At 40.3% G+C, this 22,294-nt stretch overlaps 1 protein-coding gene across 4 annotated transcripts in view; it reads left to right on the top strand.

The window, feature by feature from the left end:
• Positions 1-6,994: 6,994 nt before the first annotated feature.
• FAR1 (fatty acyl-CoA reductase 1) overlaps positions 6,995-22,294 on the top strand; it is a 37,880-nt gene continuing 22,580 nt past the window's right edge. The window contains exons 1-2 of one of the 4 annotated variants that reach the window (XM_083836704.1): positions 6,995-7,148; positions 19,267-19,461. In XM_083836704.1, the coding sequence (XP_083692830.1) occupies positions 19,273-19,461 (189 nt within the window). In that variant the 5' untranslated portion in view covers positions 6,995-7,148; positions 19,267-19,272. Of the gene's footprint in view, positions 7,149-7,780; positions 7,805-7,873; positions 13,402-19,266; positions 19,462-22,294 lie in introns of those variants that run through there. The other 3 variants (XM_083836705.1, XM_083836707.1, XM_083836706.1) reach the window with 3 other exon arrangements.

The raw sequence follows: 22,294 nt of genomic DNA, 5'->3' as shown, positions 1-22,294 counted from the left end.
TTGTTTTGTAAGATCTCAGTGAAACTTCTTCTGGAATACTGTATACAATTATGAATTGAATCTGGAAAAGAAGTGAGGAAGGGCTCCCAGAATGATTAAGAAGGAGATTCTCTATACAAAAGAAAGTTTACAGAATGTGGCTATTCTAGCCCAATAAGATGAAAGCTGAAATGGGAAATAATTGTTCTCTACACATGGAATCATTGAATCAAAAGGCAAGTGGTGGCAGAGAAACAAAGTTGTACATTGATAAATACATTTAGAATGGAAATTAAAGGACAATTAAAAGAAAGTTAAAAGAAACAAACTAAAACTGTGTTAAAAATAGAATACAATCATTATACAAAGGGACCCTTCTGACTCAGTGCCTCCAATAGCTGGGCACTAGAGCCCATTAGACTTCCTTTGATCCTATGTACATAACTACACTGCCTGTCTTACAGCTTTTTTCAGCCAGTCTGCTGTTCCTAACTGAGCAGTAACTTTCACATCTGTAATATCTGGTACCTTTCAACAACCTGTTCTTTACTGGACTGTTATATTTTAGTCCTATGATCTGTATAGCCACATTCTTAAATGGTGTGATGACCTAAGCCTCACATGGCCATAACTAAGCCTCTGTCCTTCCTCTTAAAGGATCGCCCTTCCTCTTAAAGGTTCACCCTATAGCACTTCTTGTAGATATCAGCCATTCCAAAATGCAATTACATCAGAAAATTTCAATAGAAAAGAAGAGAGAAAATATCAAACACAAATATCACTAATATTGAGTTGACAGAACATAGCATGGCACCAGTAAAGGTAAGAAGTGTTTTAGTCAGCTTTTTCAAAATAAGGAGATTTTCTGAGATTTAATTTCCAATTTTCTGAAACTTAATTTCCAAAGAAAAAAATAAATTTCTTTGGAAATTAAGTTTCATACTTTTGATCATACCTGTCTCAGGACAGGTACTTTTGCTGCTTTTAAGTGAAGCACCAAGAATGCAAAAAGAGAAGTGACATTTGTGTGTAGTCATGCAGGAAAAGATAAGAATCAGCCATAGCTGATAGCTGAGCAGCTTAAGGCCTAAAAGGCAGAGTATGGCCCAATGAAAGACAAAGTGTGAAAGGCCAGTATTTTTCTGTGAAAATTTTTCTAGTGAATCTAGTCTTTTTGAACGAGCTTAATGCAAAGGAAACACGCCGTTGCAGACTGATTTTAAGCAAAGAAATCACATCTAATGATGACAACATCCACTAGAAAATAATCACCAGTGCTAAATACACAAGTGGAAGTAGAAATTACTTGCTGAATTCCTTTAAAGTCTGTTTTGGCAGTACAATATATAATGTCGTTATTAATGGCTTCAATACAAAAAGGGAAGATATAGTTAATAATATGTATGGAATCAGAAAGCTGAAACAGCTGAAGTGTACAATATCAGAGTACATTTTGGGAATATCCAGGTACTCCTGAATACTGAAGCAAGAGAAAATTGAATGAGATTTGATAGTACTGGATGTTAGGCAGTGGACCGAAACTGTTACAAAACTGCTACATGCTAGAGACTTGTTCACTGGAGAATGACACAGAAGGAGAATTACATGTGTACGCATATGTAATTTCATGCAACCACGAGAAAGACAGATAAAACCTAGGAGAAAAGTTTCCAGTAGGGGTGAGTTAAATATTGCCTTAATTGCTCTACATAATTATAGTTGCTAGGCTCACACTAAAGAAAGATGAAATGAGGAAAAGTGCAGAGAAGCACTACAAGAATGACTAGGGATGTAGAGATCTTTCATGAGAAAAGACTAAAATAACTTATTTAGCCTAGCAAAAGAGACCGCTGTAGAATATCATTATTCTTTATAAATTCAATAGAGAATGAATATTAATTAGCATGAAGAGATATTTAAGGTAAAATAAATGTGTATACACTTGAAGAAATAAGGGGCATAAAGTGCCCATGATATATTTTGTTTGGAAACTAGAATGAGGTTCATAACCATCAGAGGAAGAAAAATCTGGAGTCGATGCAAGCAAGAAAGCTAGATTTGGGAGAAGGATTATACAGTGTGGTTTTCCTTAATAGTGTAGTTTTGCAGATGATACTAAATTGGAAAAAGTGGATGATAAACCAGATAGGTGTGCTGCCATTCAGAGGAACCTCGGCAGGCTGGAGAAATGGTCCAGAAAGGGCCTTATGAAGGTCAACAAATGGAAATGCAAAGTACTGCTCCTGGGAAAGAACCCCGTACACCCATATAGATAGCATCAACTGGGTGGAAAGCAGCTTTGCAGAAAAGGCCCTAGGGATCCTGGTGGACAGCAAGCTGACCATGAGTCAGCAATGTGCGCCCACAGAAAAGAAGGCCAACAGCCTGGACTGCAACAGTAAGGGCATTGCCAGCAGGTCAAGGGAGTTGATCCTTCCCCTCTACTCAGCACTAGTGAGACACTTCTGGGGTCACAGTGCAAGAGATAAATGGACACGCTGGAATGAGTCCAGCGAATGGCCATGAAGGTAGTCAAGTGACTGGAGCATCTGTCATATGTGGAGAGGCTGAGAGAGCTGCACCTGTTCAGCCTGGAGAAGAGAAGGCTCAGGAGGCATTTTATCAATGTGCAATGTGTGTATGTTGTGAAGAAGGTTGTGTATCAATGTGAAGGTGGAGCCAGACTCTTCTCACTGATGTCCACTGACAGAATGAGACGCAACAGGCACAAACTGGAACACAGGGAATTCCATTTAAACCAAACAAAAAGCTTTTTTTTTTTTTTTAACTGTGGAGGTGGTCAAACACCAGTACAGGTTGCCCAGGGAGGGTGTAGAGTCTTCATCCTTGGATACTCAAAACCCAGTTGGACATGGCCCTGATGAACCTGCTCTACTTGGCCCTTCTTTGAGCAGGGGGTGGACTAGATGATCCCCAGAGGTCCTTTCTATTCTGTGATTTAGTGGTTGCATAATCTGTACCAAATATACATTGTAATTCTAAGAGTTGCCACTGAAAAATGAAGAACTAGCACATTAGCATGGAAAACGTACAGCGTGGAAAACATGAGCTGTACATTAGCACAGAAAATATACAGAAGATAGCAGAGTGCATTCAACTCCAAGCAATATAGAAAGTAACCCATCCAGTTTGTACCTCTACACCTAGTATGTGTTAAACATATTCAGGATTAAATTTAAAAAACACCCAGAATGCTAAGTAAGTATATTCAATCAGTTAATTCATTTGTAAAAGACAAAAGCAGCACTTGACGAAAACCAGCATTACATCCTGGGAGAGTAAAATTGTAACAGTTTCTTCTCATGAGAGGTTTGCTCTGTTTTGAAGCCAAAGAAAGCTTTTAGTACTGTGACTAGTTTTAATACACAGATGAAAATAATTTCCTGGACTTTTCCTAAACTGGTTTAACTACTTTTGGTCAGGCCCTTTGCTTTCAACCATAGTATCTCAAATTAGAAAACAAATAGTTTTACCTGTATTAATTACAGTATCCTGTACCTCATACAAAGCCCTGGATTTGTGCTTTTGCGAAACTGCATCTCCCATATCACAATGAACCACAGAAGCAAGTTTGTAAATTCTAGCATAAATTCTGCAGTGCATTCCAGGACTGGAATGCACTGCAGCTTAAGGGTAAGATCTGTTAATGCTCATAACATCATAAATACACTCTTTATAAACACCCATACATACAGCTGTTAACTGAATTTAAGTATCATATCATCACAAGCACAAATGAAGTGCTACTACCATGTAAGTTTGCTGTACAGAAACTGCTTGTGTGCATACTTCTGGCAGCATGGAAAGTAAAATTTGATGATGACTAATCCTTGAACTAAATGGTTGAATTTACCATATAGAAGCTCACCAAGCAGAAGTGAGCATCCATTTGGCTCTCACAAGTAGCTAACTTGTGGTAAATACATGCCTTATTTTATGCAGAAAAAAACACCCTTTATAGTATGTCCACAGCCTATTGAAAAAAGAAAAAAAAAAAACAAAAAACCACATGACTGTTGTTTGCCTAAAACCAGTAGTTTCTGAGGTATATAGTGATGAAGTTATGCACAGAGAAACAAAGTTTTTATATGAACAGCCTGTTCCTGTGGCATGGCTGTCATTTCTAGTGATACCTCATGATTTTGGTACTTGTCCTTTCTCACTTCTGCTGGTGGCACTTTTCTCAGTTTCCAAAGCAGGGAGACTGGGGCACCTAGTATGAGAAGCAGGGTGTAAAAGTAAAGATTTAAAGGTCAGTAATATGCACAACATTTTTACAACTCTTGGGCTCGTTTAAAATTGGAGAGATGCAACTAAGTCAGTCCCTAGAAGATTCCTGTGAATGAAATAACTTGTAGGTAGGGGTCAGAAACCTGAATGGATATAAAGACGTGAACTGGGTCTCAGTCTCTCTTTCTCTTCCCCTTGACTGTGACTATGGTGGCATTTGTTTCATACTCTCACAGATAACAAACCAAGGTTTGCCTTTGGAGGCTCTTGTGTTTGTTCACCTGGAGATTTATATAACCCTGTGTCACACTACATTTTTGTGCTGGGTAACAGGCTTTCAAACACCTTTGTTATTTAAACTAATGCAAACCTATGTGTTGGTTTTTGTTTGTCCTTTTTTTTTTTTTTTTTTGTAATTTATTCAGCATTCCCAAACTAGAGCATGTTTATGTGCCTTCTCATTTTTTTCCTCTGATGAAGATTTCGCATTGCTACCTAGTATAACCAGTTGGGTAGGTTCTTTGAGAAGCAGCCGTATGTTACTGTATTGAAGTGCAAATGCATTGTGATACCATGTCACTGTGATGTTTTCCTGCTCATAAATAATTCAGGAAGGATAAATTAATTGTGACTTTGAAAGGATTTTCTGGAAAAAAAATCAAATCATTGGATCTCACAGTATCCCTAAAATTTCTAAGGCTCTTGAGAAGCTGAAAAAGTTTTACAGCATTGTGAACTCACTCCATATCACTGCGATGCTTTGCTTTGTTGAGACATTTTGTCCTAGTGCAGTAAGAGACTGAGTCAGAAAAATGTTACTACATTGAAACATGTTGATATTTTGAGTTCACTGAACAGAACTCACCAATTATCAGTGCAAATGGATAATGCTGTGCTTTGGCTGTTCTTATACTTGTAATGATCTGATGGCATTGAAGGTAGCTTTGTGATGTTGTGCTCTGCTGTGTTGCCACTAAGTCACCTCGTGGTGCTGCACGGACCTGATGTGTGCTGATGACATGGTGATCTTGTCAGAGGTATGGAGCCCACAGAACCCATGAATGTGAAGAAAACCTGTGAATTTCAGCCTATCGATTACATGCTTGATAACTTCTACATGTATTTTTCTGGTTTTCCCCTATTCTGCCAAGAAATTTGATTTAAAGTTCTGATGCCAAAATTGCTTTATTATTATTATTATAGACTACAATTCATATTGAGTGCATCAGCTAAGGTATTGTCATTGCATTATAACATATCATTAATGAGCTATGACAATCATTAGATTATACAGCATTTATTATATAGAAAGTTTAAAACCCCACCATTTTTTAGCTGTTATCAAATGAGAAAATGAGACTGGACAAAACAGACTGCTTTGCCCTTGTTGAAATACCACTAATACCTGCCATTTACTTCCAGCTGATGTCATACACACATTTTACAAAGTGACTTCTGAAAAATGCACCCAAATTGAACCACTGTAATAATTTGTATGTGCCTGATAGGATGTGGACTTTTTTTTCTTTTTTTTTTCTTTTTTTTTTTTTTCTTTTTTTAATAATCTTTCCAAAGAGTACATATGCACTGGAAGTAATTCTGCAACTGTATCTCTGAGCTGCTATGGGCTCCACCATACAGGGGAATCTGAAATGCCTATTTCACATAGGCATTCATTCCTATAGTCAGAAAGACTACAATATGTCAGGATTTCACCAGAACAAGAAAGTGAAACATCGGTGCCGTAATAGCTATAGCGAAGTAGTAAAATCTTTCAGCAGGATCGTGGGAGATTTGAACTCAGACCTGTGCACTGCCTGGGTTTCCTGGTTCTCCTGTATAGCAGATGATCGGATAATGCTTCAGCTTTAATAAGCAGGTATTAACCTGAGGAATAACGTCTTTGAAAAACTGCCCACTAGATATTCTGATAGAGTCCAGCGTTGTGTGATTCTAAGTGCTCTGTTAAGAGATTAATGTTTTCATATCCAGAGTATGGTTTAACTGCTATGTAATAAATAAATCACGGGAGACTCATCAAACAATGAGGAAAACATAAATTGAATAGCTGCTGATTACATGAGCACACCTCCCATTCTAATGGCCTGGATCAGGCAGAAACTGTTCCGAAAAGTAGCATGCAGTTGCACAAGCAAAGTCAATGTTTACAGCAGTTCTCATATAATAATTTATATGCACTGTAATGTGAGCTAATACCAGTTGGGCAAGCTCATATTGGGTATTTCCTAATTTTTGAACACTTGATTTTTTTTTAATCTGATGCATGTCCACCTGTGCAATGCGTAGTTGTGAAACGAATGGTGTATGGTGACAGGGCATGGCACAACGGCACATTGCCCTGTATGGCCTGGCGATATTTGGTAACAAACGTGGGGTAATGTAGCACAATGGGTTTTGTAGCAGAGGTGCGATGTGTATGGGCAATAGGCCGGTAATTACAGCAGGGCACAGGGTCCAGGGGCGTTTGGCTGGCTGGCAGGCGCAAGCTGCCGAACGTTTCTCAAGCGTCAATTCAGCCAGTTACAACCGAAGCCGGCCTAGCGCCGCACTGCTCCAGCCCCCAGCAATTTCACACATACGAAAGCACTGCAGGGCGACAACGGGCGAGCGGCGAAGGCCTCCGGCCCTCCTCACGGAGCCGGCGTGGCGGAGGCCGCCTCAGGGTCGCTGGGTGTGACTCCCGCCCGGCCGCCAACCCCCGGCGTCCTCGTCCCTAGGAGCGGCAGGGCCGAGAGCCAATGGGCGGGCGCGAGCCGCGTGCGCAACGGCCAACGGGAGCGGCTCTTTTAGGACCGCTGCGCGGGGTGGCTCATAGCGCAGGGGAACGGCGGCTGGCGCGGGGGCGCGCGTCCGGGGAGCAGCGCACGGGGCTCGGCGGGGGTCGCCGCCCGCAGCAGGTAGCGGCCGCCGGGCTAGGCTAGGCTGCGCCGCGCCGCCCCCCACCCCCCTCCCCGGCCGGCGCCGGTCCTGCGAGGCGAGGCGAGGCGGTGGGGTAGTCGGCCGCCGCTGTCGTGCGCTTCCGGGGGCTGGCGGCGGGGGGGCCCTGAGGAGGGGGGCCCTGAGGAGGGGGGCCCTGAGGAGGGGGGCCCTGAGGAGGGGGGCCCTGAGGAGGGGGGCCCTGAGGAGGGGGGCCCTGAGGAGGGGGGCCCTGAGGAGGGGGGCCCTGAGGAGGGGGGCCCTGAGGAGGGGGGCCCTGAGGAGGGGGGCCCTGAGGAGGGGGGCCCTGAGGAGGGGGGCCCTGAGGGCCGGGGAGCTCGGTTCGATACTTATAAACGGGGTGGGATCCCGTCCTGGTGCCGTCGCGCTCTCGCGTGGTCGAGGCCTGCGGCCGCCGCTCCACCTGCAGCCGGGCCCGGGCCCGGGCCCGGCATCGGCATCTCGGCCCGGCGGTTCCCCCTTCTCGGAAACGTCGCCGGAGGTGGCCGTGCGGGGGGAGGCCACGAGCTTCTCGGCCCGGCACGGGGGACGGGGACGAGAAGGGAAATGGCCTCGTTCCGCAAACGGCAGTCCTGCTCGTGAGGAGGAGATCGGAAGTCGCGGCGGCCCATGACCGGTTGGGGAGCCTGGGAGGGCCTCGGGGCCCGCGTGGAGAAGGAGCCGCGTTGGGCCGGGGAGTGGGGCTGATGGGTGGCTAACAGTAGAGGCACACTGACTGGTAGCAGGCTTGGAATTGAAGCCAGCCTGAGTCCCAGGGAGGTAGAAACCTTTAATTTCAATTAATCTACTTTAGAGCTGTAGCAACTGGAAGCTTTTGATATTTTTATAACTGTTTTAGTAGTAATTAAAACAGAGTTGGAGCATGTAAGAGTTTTACTGGCTAGGACATCAGTCTGTACAAGCAAGCTTGAAATGCCCCTGCCCTTATCTCCTCCAATTTGTGATATCTTGTATACACCTCATAACTGAGGTACCAATACTTTAACAACTTGCAGGTTATGTATTAGGAGTATATTTCTAAGATCTCATATCTTCAGTTTTTCTACTCTGTTTTTGTACCACCTACTCAAATATAAATCATTAAAAAAATGCGCTTTCCCCACCCAAAAACTCCTAAAACTGGATATGAAAGATTGGCTGTATAGTTCTGCAACAGCTAGAACAAACTGTAAAAGCAATATGCAAATGCAGGTCTGTAACTTTTTACTGCGAGTACTGGGTTTAGTTACCTTATGCAGGGCTGCAGGTCTAATGAAGTTTACCAGAGACAATAGTTTCAACGGTAAATGCACCATATGCAGTTGTTTTCCATTTTGTGTGACTGATTAATGTAGAGGTGTATGTTTGCTAAATACTCCTTTCCTTCCAATAATTACAGTGGTACAAACCATCTTAATTCTCCCTAAGAGCTGATACTTGAAAATAAGTTAGGAATGAGGCAGAACTGTGAATCTGGTAACAGTGAATGTTTTCTCTTCATCCAGTACTTGGTGTTCCTCAGATTTTTTTTTTTTGCAAGCGTATAGGATGTCTGCTGGCTAGGTGTGAGCAGAGAGCATCACTAAGTGTCAGTTCTCTAGTGTGTTTCCTGACAATACCTTTAAAAGTTGGAGTAACGCATGTCTTGAAATACGTGTACTAACATATCTCCTGGAAATGGAGGAGATGGAAGTGTCTATCCGTAGAACCTCTTAGCTCCTGACAGGCTGAACTAAAGCTCCTCTGAAGCTAGCTACCAAGTGCTAGAGAACATGCTAGATGTAGTCAAAGGCACAGCTGTATCATTGCAGGGAGCTCAGGTTTGGCTAGCTTCTCACCTGAAATAATGTGTTAGTTTTCTTTTTGTGTGTGTGCCAAAATATTCAGTGTCTGAGGAAGGTTTGTGTTTGGTAAAACATGCCTCTTGTCTGTAGGATGCAGAGCGGCCGTGGAATTTTAAAATGCAAACCTTTTGAAAAGGAACCAGTAGCATCAAAACTTGAACTTTGCTACTTTGGTACTCTGTGCTACTTTGGTACTCTGTAGATGGATGGATGGCTTATCTCATGTAGTACTTTAATGGCTGGGCATGGTTAGTGCTATCATGTACATCCATACTGTTTCTCCCAGTTGCTAATTTTAAGCCTTGCAGCAATCTGGCTGTAATGCAGTCTTCCAGCTAGGTTTTATTTAGCCTCCAGACTTTGAAAGTGTGGAAGTTGCAAGCAGTCCTAGCAAGCACTGTCTTTCTGAATCAAATAGATACTCTTTTTTTTTTCCTTCTTATCTGAGTATGTCCAACATGGGGTTTCTTATGAGGCTTTCTTTTATAAAACTTCCTCCTCGCCTTTGAGCTTTTTCAAAACCTTTTCAAAGAATGTGACTCCATTTGGGTGCCCTATTGTGTTTTTCCTTAGGGTGTGGTTAGAAAGACTGTGTCTAGTAGGTTTTGGTAAGCAGCCTTTGGTGTTACCTATACACAAACTACATCATGCCAACCTTTCTGTGTCTTTGCTTAGCTTGATGTTTGCACAGGAATTCCTACAAATTTACAAAATGGGCGTAATGGATAGATCCAAGTAACGTGTGGAGCCCATATCATCTACATAATCAATAACAGCTACGGAATTGGAATAAAAAAATCTCAGTTCTTCTGAGAACAGGGATAGGGGCTCTGTGTGTCATTTAATTGATGTTCACTTGTGTTTGTCCTATGAACAGGACAGGTAGGCAATAGGTTAGTAGCATTTGCTTTAACTATTTATGTGTGTGAGCTATTTTTTCAAGACACAAAAGCTGCAGAAAAAGGTCTTTTAGTTTTCTGATGGGTTTTATTCTACAAGTTTTGAGAAGAAGAAAGGTAAATTATTTTTTTAATAAATATATGATTAGGCTTCAGATATAACCTACTAGAATGGTTGTTAATGGGTTATTTTTAGGTTCTAGAAGTATTCTTAGGCACATCTGCAGGAATGTGATGGGAAAAGAAAGGATCTTCATTGATTTGCACTGGAAAGCTATTGAATTAACTCATGTTGAAATGTTATATTGCTTGATGGCAATATACTTGTATGAAAAATTTTGAAAATGGCTCATTTAATGTTAAAGAACTAAGTTCATGGTTATGGAGGACTGCTGTAAGTTTAATGGCTGTAATTTCTGGAAGTCTTAACTTGCCTTTTTTTTTACAGCTGTTTTACAGTCTGCTTATCAGCAGTGAGTGTGTTTACTAGGTGTGTCCTTTACTACAAAGGCATTAGAAGCCAGGGTTTGGTGAAACATCAAGGGCATTTGAGGATTTTCTTGTGGAAGTGTAGGGAATTAGTACTAAACATTCACATGTACCTGTCAAATGAGGAATTACGGTATTTTTGTACCTTTAAATCTCTCTTAAAATACCTGAAACTATTTCAGTTGGGAGAACTCAGAGGATCACAAAGAGCGATCGCTTAGGATTTTCTTTAAATTGTAGAAAGTATAGAAGGAGCCTGGAAGTGGTGATTCCTAGGACTTCAGATCCATTGTATAATGTCTGTTGTAAAATGTGACTCACACCTTCCCATTCTGTGATAAATGTGTAATTTTAAAGGAAGGATAAGAAGGCTTTTTTTAGATAACACAGAATTTGCAGTCAGAATATTTTAATAAAAGTAATCACACAGTTCAAGGAAATACTGCTAAAAGACTAGCTCAAATGGCTCATTTTGGCCTTCTGATGTTTTGAACAGCATGTCATAGAGGCTGCAGTTTGAGCTGTTGTCTCTGTCCTGGCTGATCAATATGAGGAACGTGAACCTGGGTTTTAATTACCTAGCTTTGTCTCTTAGCTATGAAACTGGTGAATCCGTTTCAGTTGTTGTTGCTTTAGTTTTGTTTCTTCCTTTCCTCTTCGCATTTTTTGTTTTCTAAACTATTTCAAAGAATCTTCCCTGCCACTGCAAAATGACAGTATCACAGTAACAACTGGAGCAATAATCCTGCTGCCGTTCAGGCTTTTCCTAGTGGATACCTGGACCGGTTCTCAGAATACTCTTGTATGAAGTTTTAATTGATGCCTTTGGCTTTTCTTGATGCAATGAATAAGCATTGAGCCATCTTGCCTCTTCAGCATTTTCAGTCGTAGGCAACTGTGAGACAGTGTTACTTTGTCCATCTATGTTGCAGGCAACTTACGCAACTATCTTGATACACAGTAAGACTTTCTTGTAATGCTTTCCTAACCAAAAGTGCAACCAAGACTTCTAATATTGATTTCTAATTAGATAAAATGATCTGGGCCTATGGTCCTGTTTGGTTAATCTTGATTGAAGCCTGGCTCTTGCTTCCTAAAACAGGTTTGGAAGTTCTTGTGGTATAAGTCTTAAGCACAGTTGCATGTGAGCTGGAGATGATATACAGTAAATGTTCTTTCTCTTATGCGGTATGTGCTTTATTATAATAGCTTTTTTTTTTCCCTGGGCTGACTTATGCCTTTGCCTTCTGTGCAACTTGGAGAAATGAGGTTAATTATGTCAAAAGATATTTTCTTTCAACGTGTGCTTGAAGACTAAGTTCAAACAGTAAACAGTTTAGAAAAACATCACGGTTACAAGTGTGACTTATTATAAAGGGATAATAAAAACCTTTTACTTAATTGAATTAAACTAGCTCTTAAAAGAACTTTTAATTCCTTTTCAGTGCCCTTACTGCAAAGGAAGTATAATTACAGCAGAGCATGGGTCTCTCTAGTACTCTGTGGAACACAATGCTTACTAGTCAAGAGTCATTTCCATGTTAACTGGTACAGAATCCCTGAATAGAGGCATAAGTGAACGCAAACTTGTAGTAAGATCAAAATTATGGGTGAAAGGTGTGCGAACACGCACATAGGAATTAATTGTATAACTACATGCATCAAATTTGTGTAATGACAAAGTTCTGCTGAGATATCTCAGTGCAGGCCACTTGAGTTTACCTTCCCTGCAGTAAGACAGAAAGATTAGAGGAGGTTAAAGACCCCATGACTTCAGGCACAGCTCTGGCTTTTTAAGAGTCTTGTTTTCACAAAGGTGTTTTTGAACTGCAAATCAAATAGTTTGTGGGTTGGTTTGAAAGGGAAACTGAATATTACTTCAAATTCTGCTAATAAATTATAGGGTTAATTGGTTCGAGTTCACTGTCTTACTAAAGCAGTTGAGTGAATACTGTACTTTTTTGTCAGGGTCTTAAAGGAGTTCACGGAACTACTTCAGCTTCTGATATAAATTTAGATTTCTGTATCAGAATGCTGTGGTGTAGTTAAATAGTTCATATGCAGCATTACTTAAGCCTAAACTAAAGCAGTTTAATAACGCTTCTTAACTTGAATGTATGCACTGGAAAGGATAGTATTTTATCCAGGATGAGAATAACTTGTGGAGTCTGTAGTCCAGGAAAAACTTCTAGTATCCAATGTATTTCTATGGGCAAGAGGATTTTTTTTAAAATCAAGCCCACTCGATTTGTGGGCATACATCTATATGCTTAGTTATGTAAACTTTGGCCTGACTATATTAGTTGCTCTAACTGGTGTCTTGTTTCAATACTTAAATGATTTAAAGTAGACAGGTATCTTCATTGCTAGCAGGCTGGTCTGTGAACAATTCAAGATTGAAGAATATAGCTAGTTCGAAGCATTTATTATTTAGAAAATCTCTAATATACCCAGCGAGTGTCAGCCACATGTTTGCCATGTATAGTTTCAGGGAAGCATGAGACACTTACTGTCTAGCATACTGCCAGGCATAAATGAAAGACCAGCTAGCTGGTATTAAATTAGCAAACCTGTTTTGATAGCTCTTCAAAATGTAGTTCTTCTAATTAGCTTCCAGACCTGGCAATATGTTTTCCAGCTCCTGGAAACATGATAAATTTTCTTGGCAGGTTTATCCTGCAGGGGACTGTGGCTTACAGCTAGTAAAGAAAATGACCTTGCAGAGAGGAGATAAGAATGTTAATGATAGTCTAAAAAACGGATAAATGTCTTTCTCTAGTTGTGGGAAGAATCCCAAATCTTCCACATGACTGTCAAGTTTGGAATAGATACGTTTTGAGGTTAACTTACACCAAAAGCAGTTTACAATAGGAAATACTGTTCCACCATTTCAGTCTCTACTCGTCTTCCAAAACAGGTATCTTTCACAGATAAGGTTTCTCAATGGATATAACCTTGGACCTTGAAGACAAACAAACTATCCTTCTTTGGTGATATGCTGGGTAGGTATTGCCCAAATAGGGCAGATCACTGACCCTTGTGGTTGTTGAAAATGTGGACATTTTGCTGATAGCATTCATTGATTTACGTTTGTGGAAACAGGGCACCAGATGAAATGAGACATGATACGACCCAAGCTTGTCTTTCTGGCAGTAACTTTGTTTAGATGAGTTAAATATTACTTCCTTTGCTGCCTGAATCTATCCAGTTCTTAAATTTTATTCTGGCTTGCACTAGTGTTCTTCCAATATGACAGCTGAAGCCCTACATGACGGGCTTTACCTTCTGTAATGATTTATCTGTGATGTGGATGCACGTGTGTACAATTCTTGAAAATACTTGTTGCATTCAGATTTGACGTCTAGGTGGATTATATCCCCTGAATATACACAAATGAAATGTTTCTTCCACCTTATCTGTAGACCTTTTTGTGTTGCACTGCTGCTAGGACTAGGTTCAAGCTGTTAGGGAAAGGGGGAAGTGAGTTTATCAGGCTCAGTTTTGTAGAACTTTGTGGTTTGTTGCAGGTCCTTGAGAGGTTGGTTATGGACACTTCCAATTTCCTGTGACTGGATAATCTCAGTATGATTGAATTGGGAAGGAGCATGTTGCTGACCTAATGCTTGTCAGTGATAATTTAGAAAACAGGCCATTTATTCTCAAGGACATCAGTGCACATTCCTAGTTGCTGGATTTAGTATTTAAACATTTGCTGGAACTGCAACAGGCTCTCTTGGCAATTAGAAGGCAAATTTTTAAGTATCTTGATTTGTGTTTGGAAAATCTGAGAATTGTTCTTTTTCTCGTCTACAGACAGACTCGTACTTGTTTTGAGAGCCATAGAGACCTCTGAAGCAATGAGTTAAATATTGCAGCAGTAGCTCTGAAAGCAAACAGAGCTGCCATTGTTTGCTCCATAATAGCTCTTGCCCAGCCTCAGACAGGAGATTTTTTTTTACAAGATGGCTAGGATCTGGGAGGTGGCTTTTTGTATGCTTGTTTTTCTGAAGTGCTTAGGAGCCCTTGATGTCTTAAAGCACAACACCCATCCAATGAACAGTATCTTCCAAGTGTCACTGTTGGATTAGCCCTCAGCCTGTGGATTTGGAAGTACAGTAGTGTCAGTTTCTCTGTAGCAGTTTAACAGAAGCTTCCTCTTCCAAAGGCAGTTTATCCCCATAAGTCATCCGGTAATTTTGATCATCCCTGTTCTATACCAAGAGCTCTTGAGAGAACTCTTACTAATCCTTCCATCTTTTAGATTGTTTCCCCCCCAGCTGTTATTAGCTCAAAAAGTAGCTACATTATAGGAATTCATGCATTCCAAAGTGTGCATTAGACAGTGTTGTATTTGGTAGAACTGTCACCATGTGAAGGAGCTATTAATAAGTCATTGGATAATTGGTGAAAATATGTATTGCTGGTTAATAGATGCAATTCAGCTGTTGCAAGCATGCAACAAATTGTACTCTAAAACTAGATTAAAAGATTGCAGACACTTGAACCTTAAATGCTAAATTTGATTTTGCTTCATTGTCTTGCAAGGTAGGTATCCTTTCTGGACCTACTTCAGCCTGTTTTGTATTAAAAGTCAAACTAAATTTACTCTGGGAAATACCAGTTTCTTAACTATTTTTTTTAAAGCATAGGTATCATGTCGTTCTTCAGTAATTTGCTTTCATAGGATGGCTTCTTGTTATTCTTTGTATCCCTTGCCAAGTTTAGTTCTGTCAGTGCCTTGGCACTTTCCTGATCCCATCCCTGCACATCTGGACAGCATTTCTGCACTCTTCCCAGGGCATGTGGCCATGTTCCCACTATTTGTGCATTTTCTTCTTTTGCTGAAGTTTGACCAGCAGATCCTTACTCAACCATGCTGGTTTCCTACCTTCCCTGCTTGATTTAATAACATATGGGAATAGAGAGCTCTTGCATTCCAGGGAAAATATCCTTAAAGAGTTGCCAGCTCCAGTCAGATCCTCTGTCCCTAAGGACTGTGTCCCATGGGATCTCATCCACTAATTCTTTGAGCAGCTGCAAGGTGGTTCTTCTGAAGGTCATGGTCCTGATTTTGCTCTTAGCCAGGCTCATATCCCTCAAGATCACAAACTCAACTAGAGTGTGGTCACTGCAACCTAGGCTTCTTCCAATCTTAACCTCTTATTGAGCTCTTCTGCACTGGTGAGCACCAGGTCCAGTAATGCTTCTCTTCTGGTTGGTTTGTCTAATACCTGGGCGAGGAAGTTGTCTTCAGTGGACTTGAGGAGTCTTCAAGATTGCTTACTTCTGCCACGTGGCTTTTCCAGCAAACATCCAGGTGGCTGCAATCCCCCAGGAGGATGAGAGCCTTTGAGTGTGATCCTTCCTGTAGTTGGAGCAAGAAGTCTCATCAACAGGCTCCTCTTAATTGGGCAGCCTGTAAGTAGACCCCAACCACAAGAGGTCCTTTGTTGGTCTGGTCCTTAATTTTTACCCACAGGCTCTCAGCCTGCTCTTGGCTGTTCATTACAGGGAACTGTTCACAATCTATCAATTTCTTAACATAGAGGGCAACACCCCCACCTTCCTTCCCTGCCTGTCTCTCCTGTAAAGCTTGTAGCCCTCTGTTCCAATGTTCTAGTTATGTGATTTGTCCCACCACATTTCTGTGATAGCAATTAAATCCTAGTTTTCTAATTGCACCATGGCTTCCAACTCCTCTTGCTTGTTTCCCATGCTGGGTGTGTTGGTGTAGAGGCATGTCAGCTGGGCTATGGGCCACATCACCTTTTTAGAGGAGTCCTTCCTAATTTCTATGTTATGATTCACAGGTGTTTCCCAACACCTCTAAACAACTTAAGCAAAAAGAATGTTAAAAGGTAACACAACTAATGTATCATACCGGTAAGGAAAAACCTCTTCTGAATTTGAAGTTAGGAGTTGCCAGCAATACTGTGCTAGCTGGTGTGTTTTGACTTCTTCTCAGAGAAGGCAGGAAAGGGTGGGTGGAAAATGGGACCATTCTTTTCCTTTCCTGCAGTTGAGATGACTCCCTTTTCTTTTTGGTAGGGCATAGCATAGGCTGCTGCTTTATTAGTTTTTTCTTCATTCATCTCCAAATTCTGTGGGTGCTTTTTTATCCTTAATTCAACTGTAGTGCTTCCAGGCAATTCATTCACAATCCCAGTATTTATTGCTGTAACTTTGACAGCAATGTATGCTTATGAAAAGGTAAATATCTTTTGTAGCTGGAAACTTCTGGAGGAATAAAGTAGGAGAAGACAGTGTGGAAAATTGCTATTAATAAAGACTACCAAAGGCTGTAATTGTTGGAGAACAGGATAAAGGGAGATGCTATTGAGACTTTCTCAAAGGAAATAGTTCAGTTAAGAATCCTTTTAAAAAAAAAAGACAGCAAAATAAAGACAGCAAATGTAGGTGTTCCTGCCTCTTAAGAGTGGATATGAGTATTTATACATGTTTGTTTTTTTTGCCTAGTGAATAAATTTCTTCGTATGTAATCATAGCTGGATGATGTATAGGATGATATATATGATGATATATTTTAACTCTGTAAAAGTTTCAGGAGAATAGTACTGATATTTTGGATCTGATACCAGCCCCATGCTCACAGGAGCATAGTCAGAAATAACCGAGGCAGGAAATTTTATGATTGTTCTGGCTTTTAGTTTTCTTTATACCACATGACCCTAAATATTGTCAGATTTTTCAGCTAGCTAGCTGAAAGTTGGACCATAGGAATACACTTATTTCAATGCCAGCAGTATTAATTTTTTCAGTTCTTTACAAAACGAACAAACATTGGACTGTAGCCTGTGTGCTGGGGGTTGTAGTGAGGTTCCTGTGCTTAAAGATTGTCTCTGGCCATGCAAACAGGTTAGCAAACTGGGGATATGGCATTGTCTGAAGTAATACTAAACTTCTCTTAAATGAAGGGCAGGTGAAATAATGGTGCGATGTGCTGTGGCCAGTAGAAAATAGCAGTACTTGTTCAGTTCTGAGCCCGCTACTGTATCCCGCTATTACTTTATTGCAATTCAGCAATAATTGCAAGAGCTATTCTTGTTAGTGAAGGGAGTCAAACAAAGTGTTGGCACATTGGACAACAAAGCACAAGACTTTGTATCCAAATTCCTGATACTGAAGCTTGTGCAGGTGATAACTCATTTCTGGTAAGTGCTTAGAGCACATTCAGAAGCATTGCCATGGTATGAGCACATGAAAAAGCACAACACAAGGGCTCTAATATAGAAGGTACCTGACATGTAGAAAAGTATTCCAAAACTACATGTATACTTTCTCTGGGCAAAAATGCAAATTAAGCCTGCAGTTCTTTACATGAGATGCTGTATGTTAGGAATATATTCCATGGTAAGTTCCTGCTTGCAATACTCTGCCAAAAAAAACCCAAAACAAACAATAAAACAACAAAAAACCACTTTAGAAGTTGCATCCCTGTATTCTTGGGTGGTAGGTGAAAAAAGGCTATCATCCTCTTCAGGTATTCAGTACTGAAATTCTTCTTTGCTTAAGAAACAATCTCCACCTTTGTTTAGGGGGACTTTTTTGTTTGTTTTTAAACCATGTTTTTTATGTAGTCTGTCCATTCTGGTAGTGTTTCGTAGATCTGCTATGGGGGACCACAAATATTCTTTATAGAATCGTAGAATGGCTTGGGTTGGAAGGGACCTAAAGGGTCATCTAGTTGCAAGGCTGCCACCCACTAGATCAGGTTGCCCAGGGCCTCATCCAACCCGGTCTTGAACACTTCTATGGGCAACCTGTTCCAGTGCCTCACCACCCTCTAATTCTACTATATCAGCTTGTTATTTTTTATGACAGTCTAATTAGATTAATATACCATCATGGAACTATAGCCATGTTCTGTGGTCCTGTACAGTAAAGTTGTTTTAACGTTCTGGTGAAGACATTAGTGTATTGGACTGCACAGAATGGACTGAAGTTGGCCTGAGGTGCAGATTGAATTCTAAAGGTCATTAAGGTCATGTGAGAGAGCATTATATTTATCCTTAGGAATTGTTCCAGTTTCTAGAATCTAGAACTAGATATGGTCCCCAAACAGTTGACTGGGAGAGGGGAGAGAAATAAGAATTTTATAGTAACTGAAGCAAAAAAAAAAACAACCCTACACCACTTGAGCTCTGTGCTAAATTTGAGTAAAAATTCCTTTCTCTTTGCTTCATTAGAAGGCATATTTAAATCTTCATTCTGCGTGAGAATTCTAATACTTTTTTTGGATAAGTTTTATATTGATGAAAAGATTAGAACCTTGTATCATCTGTGGAAATGTGTTTTTTGTAATCAATAGAAAAAACAACAGATCTTATGCCAGGCAACTAACAACCGACTACCTTCTCTGTGACATAGCATCCTTTGTAGAAAGGCTCAGCCTAATACTGACAGGGGACTTGGCTCACTCAGGCAAAAATGCCAGGGCCAGTGTCAACATATTTGAAGTATCTACTTGTGATTATATTTTAATGATATGACCTTTTGTTTACATGGAACAGCCACTTAGTCTTAAAGGACTATGCACACAGATAAAAATAGACTAAAAATTGAGCTAATTAAATGGGGTGGATGTCCAATTCCTTAAAGAAACTATTAATTGAGACAATTTACAATAAGATCTAGAATGACTGTACTGACCCTGTGGGACTCTTTAGACTCTGGTGGGAAAAAAAAGACATCAAGCACTGGTTATAGGTTTAAAAAAAAAAAGTCAGGTAAAAGCTTCTTTCGGGTATGAAGTTCAGTGTTTACATCTGTGCAGTTTATGTATCTTCTGCAAATCTGAGCTCCTAGAGGTTCATTAATATATTTTTGCTTTTTTAACTTCTCTTAAGGTCATAATGGTTTCCATACCTGAATACTATGAAGGAAAGAATGTCCTCCTGACAGGAGCTACAGGTTTCATGGGAAAAGTGCTTCTGGAAAAGCTGCTCAGATCTTGTCCTAAAGTACAAGCGGTGTATGTATTGGTAAGACACAAATCAGGGCAGACACCTGAAGCACGAATACAGGAAATAACCAGCTGTAAGGTATGTATCATGTGCTCACAAAGTGCATTTTTGTCATTCTGTATCTTGTTCACGTAATGAAATGGAAACAACTTTGGTTTGCCTAAAGCAAAATATTGTTACTTTTTTTGTTCTAACAGAAATCCTAAACCTAAGATCTTGCAGTGTTTGTGACGGCTTTTCAAACTGTTATTCTCTAGCAAGTCCAGTAAAGGAAAATTATTCTGTATTTAATTTAGAAGGAGGGTGTTCAGCTGTAATGTAGGATTGAGAAGTCAAATACCTGAGTTAAAACTTGTTAAGAGAATGTGTAATCAAGTGCAAAAGGTAGTGTGGCCTGAGACTTGTAAAACTAGATTAAGACCCTTCTTAGGAGGGTCTCAGGTCACTTTTTCTCCATGTGCCTTATTTTCATTTCTGTAAGATGAGGTTTAGTGCTTCACTTCTCTTGAATGTGCTGTTGGATCTACCAGTATGCAAGGAGATATGTTTTCAACAGGGTGTTTAAATAGCTCGAACTGTCTATCAGTATTGCGTCTCTCTCCAATATGGTGTGTCCCATTTATAATGGGAAGGGGAGTGATCTCTAGCATAAATTTTGCTAAAACAGAGTTTGTTTATTCCTATTTATGCCTTCTTCTCTTATGGGATGGCAGGGTTGGCAGTTTAATATTTCAGGCTTAGGAAATGTGTTCAGATGCAGTATGGTCTGTTCGAAGTGTGTGCTTAGAGGGTGCTTAAAGGGACTTGGTAAGAGCATGACTGCATTTAGGACAGGAGAAGGTAAGTTATTTAAAGCAGGACTCTGAATTTCCTTACATCTCTTGACTGGTTAAGATTATAGCAGATGAGAAGATAGCTTTGTCACTAATAAACTCTTCTCGATAACCTTGTCAAAACTCTAGCTCGTTGCCCAAAAGCATCTGCTTGCAGTTCAGTACCATGTCATATAAAATGCAGCAGAATCAGGGTTCTGTCTTAAAATCCAGTTTCAAATTCTGTACATGAAGTCGTCAGTTTTTTACTCTCGAAACAAAATTTCAAACTGAACTCCGAAAGGAGAAAGGAAGAGCTTCTCAGTCCATCCTTTGTATACACTATTACCCAAGTAAAAAGTGGATAGTATTCAGGCAGAGGGGAGAGTAGTGTTAGTCTGGGCTGACTTAAGCCTTGCTGAAGTTCAGGCCCCTGTATGTAGCTTTTGGGAAGCTCATGTCTTGTAAGAGGCTTTTACATTTCGGTCCAAATCTTCTGCTTATAGCCTATACTAACTTGTGCTCAGATAGAACAATCTGATGTGTTTTTTGAATCTGGGTGAGCATTTATTGCTGGAAAAAGTTCAAATCTGATGTCCTGTTAAAAAGAACTGGTGCTTGAGATAGTCCTACATCTTAGTCCCTAGAGTAAGAGTGTAAGTGGATGCTGTTCCCCAACTATCTATGGGGATAGCTAAAACCAGATGTTCTGTCTTTATCTCATGGTTAGGCAAAATAGGTTTGAAAGTGTATAGATTAACTGGGATGCCTCCAAAAGACACCAAACATTTTTAATGGGACCTGTTGTCTTGATTTGTCCTTTGTAAGGGCCCTGCCATTAACTTTTTTTAATTTAGATGGGCCCATTAATTGGTTCTACAGATGCTTGGGCATTCTCTTTCTTGAAGAGTCTAGTCTAAGTGGGTCAATGCAATAGTTAAGATGAACTGGTCTGCAAATAGCCCCAAAAAATTGAGGTTTCTGTTTCTATTGGACTTCAGATATCTAATTCTTATGTTAATTTGTCATGTGTTGCATGTGCTCTAGCTGTTTGTTCTTACTTCCATTTTGTACTGGTGTTAGTGCTAGTATGAGTAATGCGATAAGAATGTATGGCTATTCATGTGAAAAGGAGCAGAACATACAGATTAAAAACACCATACTGGTTCTGTGTGTTTTAAATGCTTATCAGTGGGACTGCTTTCTATTATAATTCATGTCACACATCTTAGTATGGTTAAAGGGCAGTGGTTTCAGTATGCTAGAGTCAGGCAACGTTCTTCTGAGTAAAAACATTTTTGTTTTAAAAATGACAAAAGGCTTCCAACCGGTAAGTAAGCACTATTTTGCTGTAACATGTGAACTAAAAATCACAGGCTTTAAATGCTGCCTTGGCAACTTTGTCCTTTAAGGTGAAATCTCATACTTGGAGGTCAGTCTAAGACTTGTACCACTGGACATGTCCCCTGTTCTCACTGCAGTGTTACCACTATAAAATATTGGCACATGTGCAATTAAGAAGGGCTTGCTCTGGTTTAAAAAGGAAAAAAAAATAGGTGTTTTATTTCAGTCCCATAGTATTTTGCTCAGGAAAACTTGCATGTTGATTAGCTGTGTGTTAAGCTGCATGATTAGAATCCACTTAATTAAGAGGGTATATGATGAATGCAGTTAACACAGTTGTGGGTAAGGTTTTCTTAAATGAGTAAGATTTGCTCAGATGTTCTAATACCGCAAGAAGCCTTCAATGCTGGCTTTTTCTTTCTTAACTGGCCAGAGAAACAGATGTTTTGTTGTGTTTTTTAATCTGGAAGTTCCCCAGAACTGGCACAAGTCAAGGATTTTCTTAAATGGTTGGATTTTTTTCAAGTTTGATGAAAGCTTTCTAAATCTAAGAAATAGAATGACTTGTGCAGGTTTGCAAGAATCTGAATACACCATCTACCTTGGAAACTGGCTAAGCTGTCATCTTTCCCCTGTTGAAAGAAAAGATAACGCTATTTAGACTGCTACTGAAAATTGTGTTAATTTTGGGTGTCTAATAGCTTCTTCTGACATTGAGAGATCTGATCTTAAGGATAGGCATGAGCATTAGAAAA

Source organism: Anser anser, assembly GCF_964211835.1.
Source record: "Anser anser genome assembly, chromosome: 5".
NCBI classification, from domain to species: domain Eukaryota; kingdom Metazoa; phylum Chordata; class Aves; order Anseriformes; family Anatidae; genus Anser; species Anser anser.
This window is presented reverse-complemented; position numbering and strand designations above follow the sequence as displayed.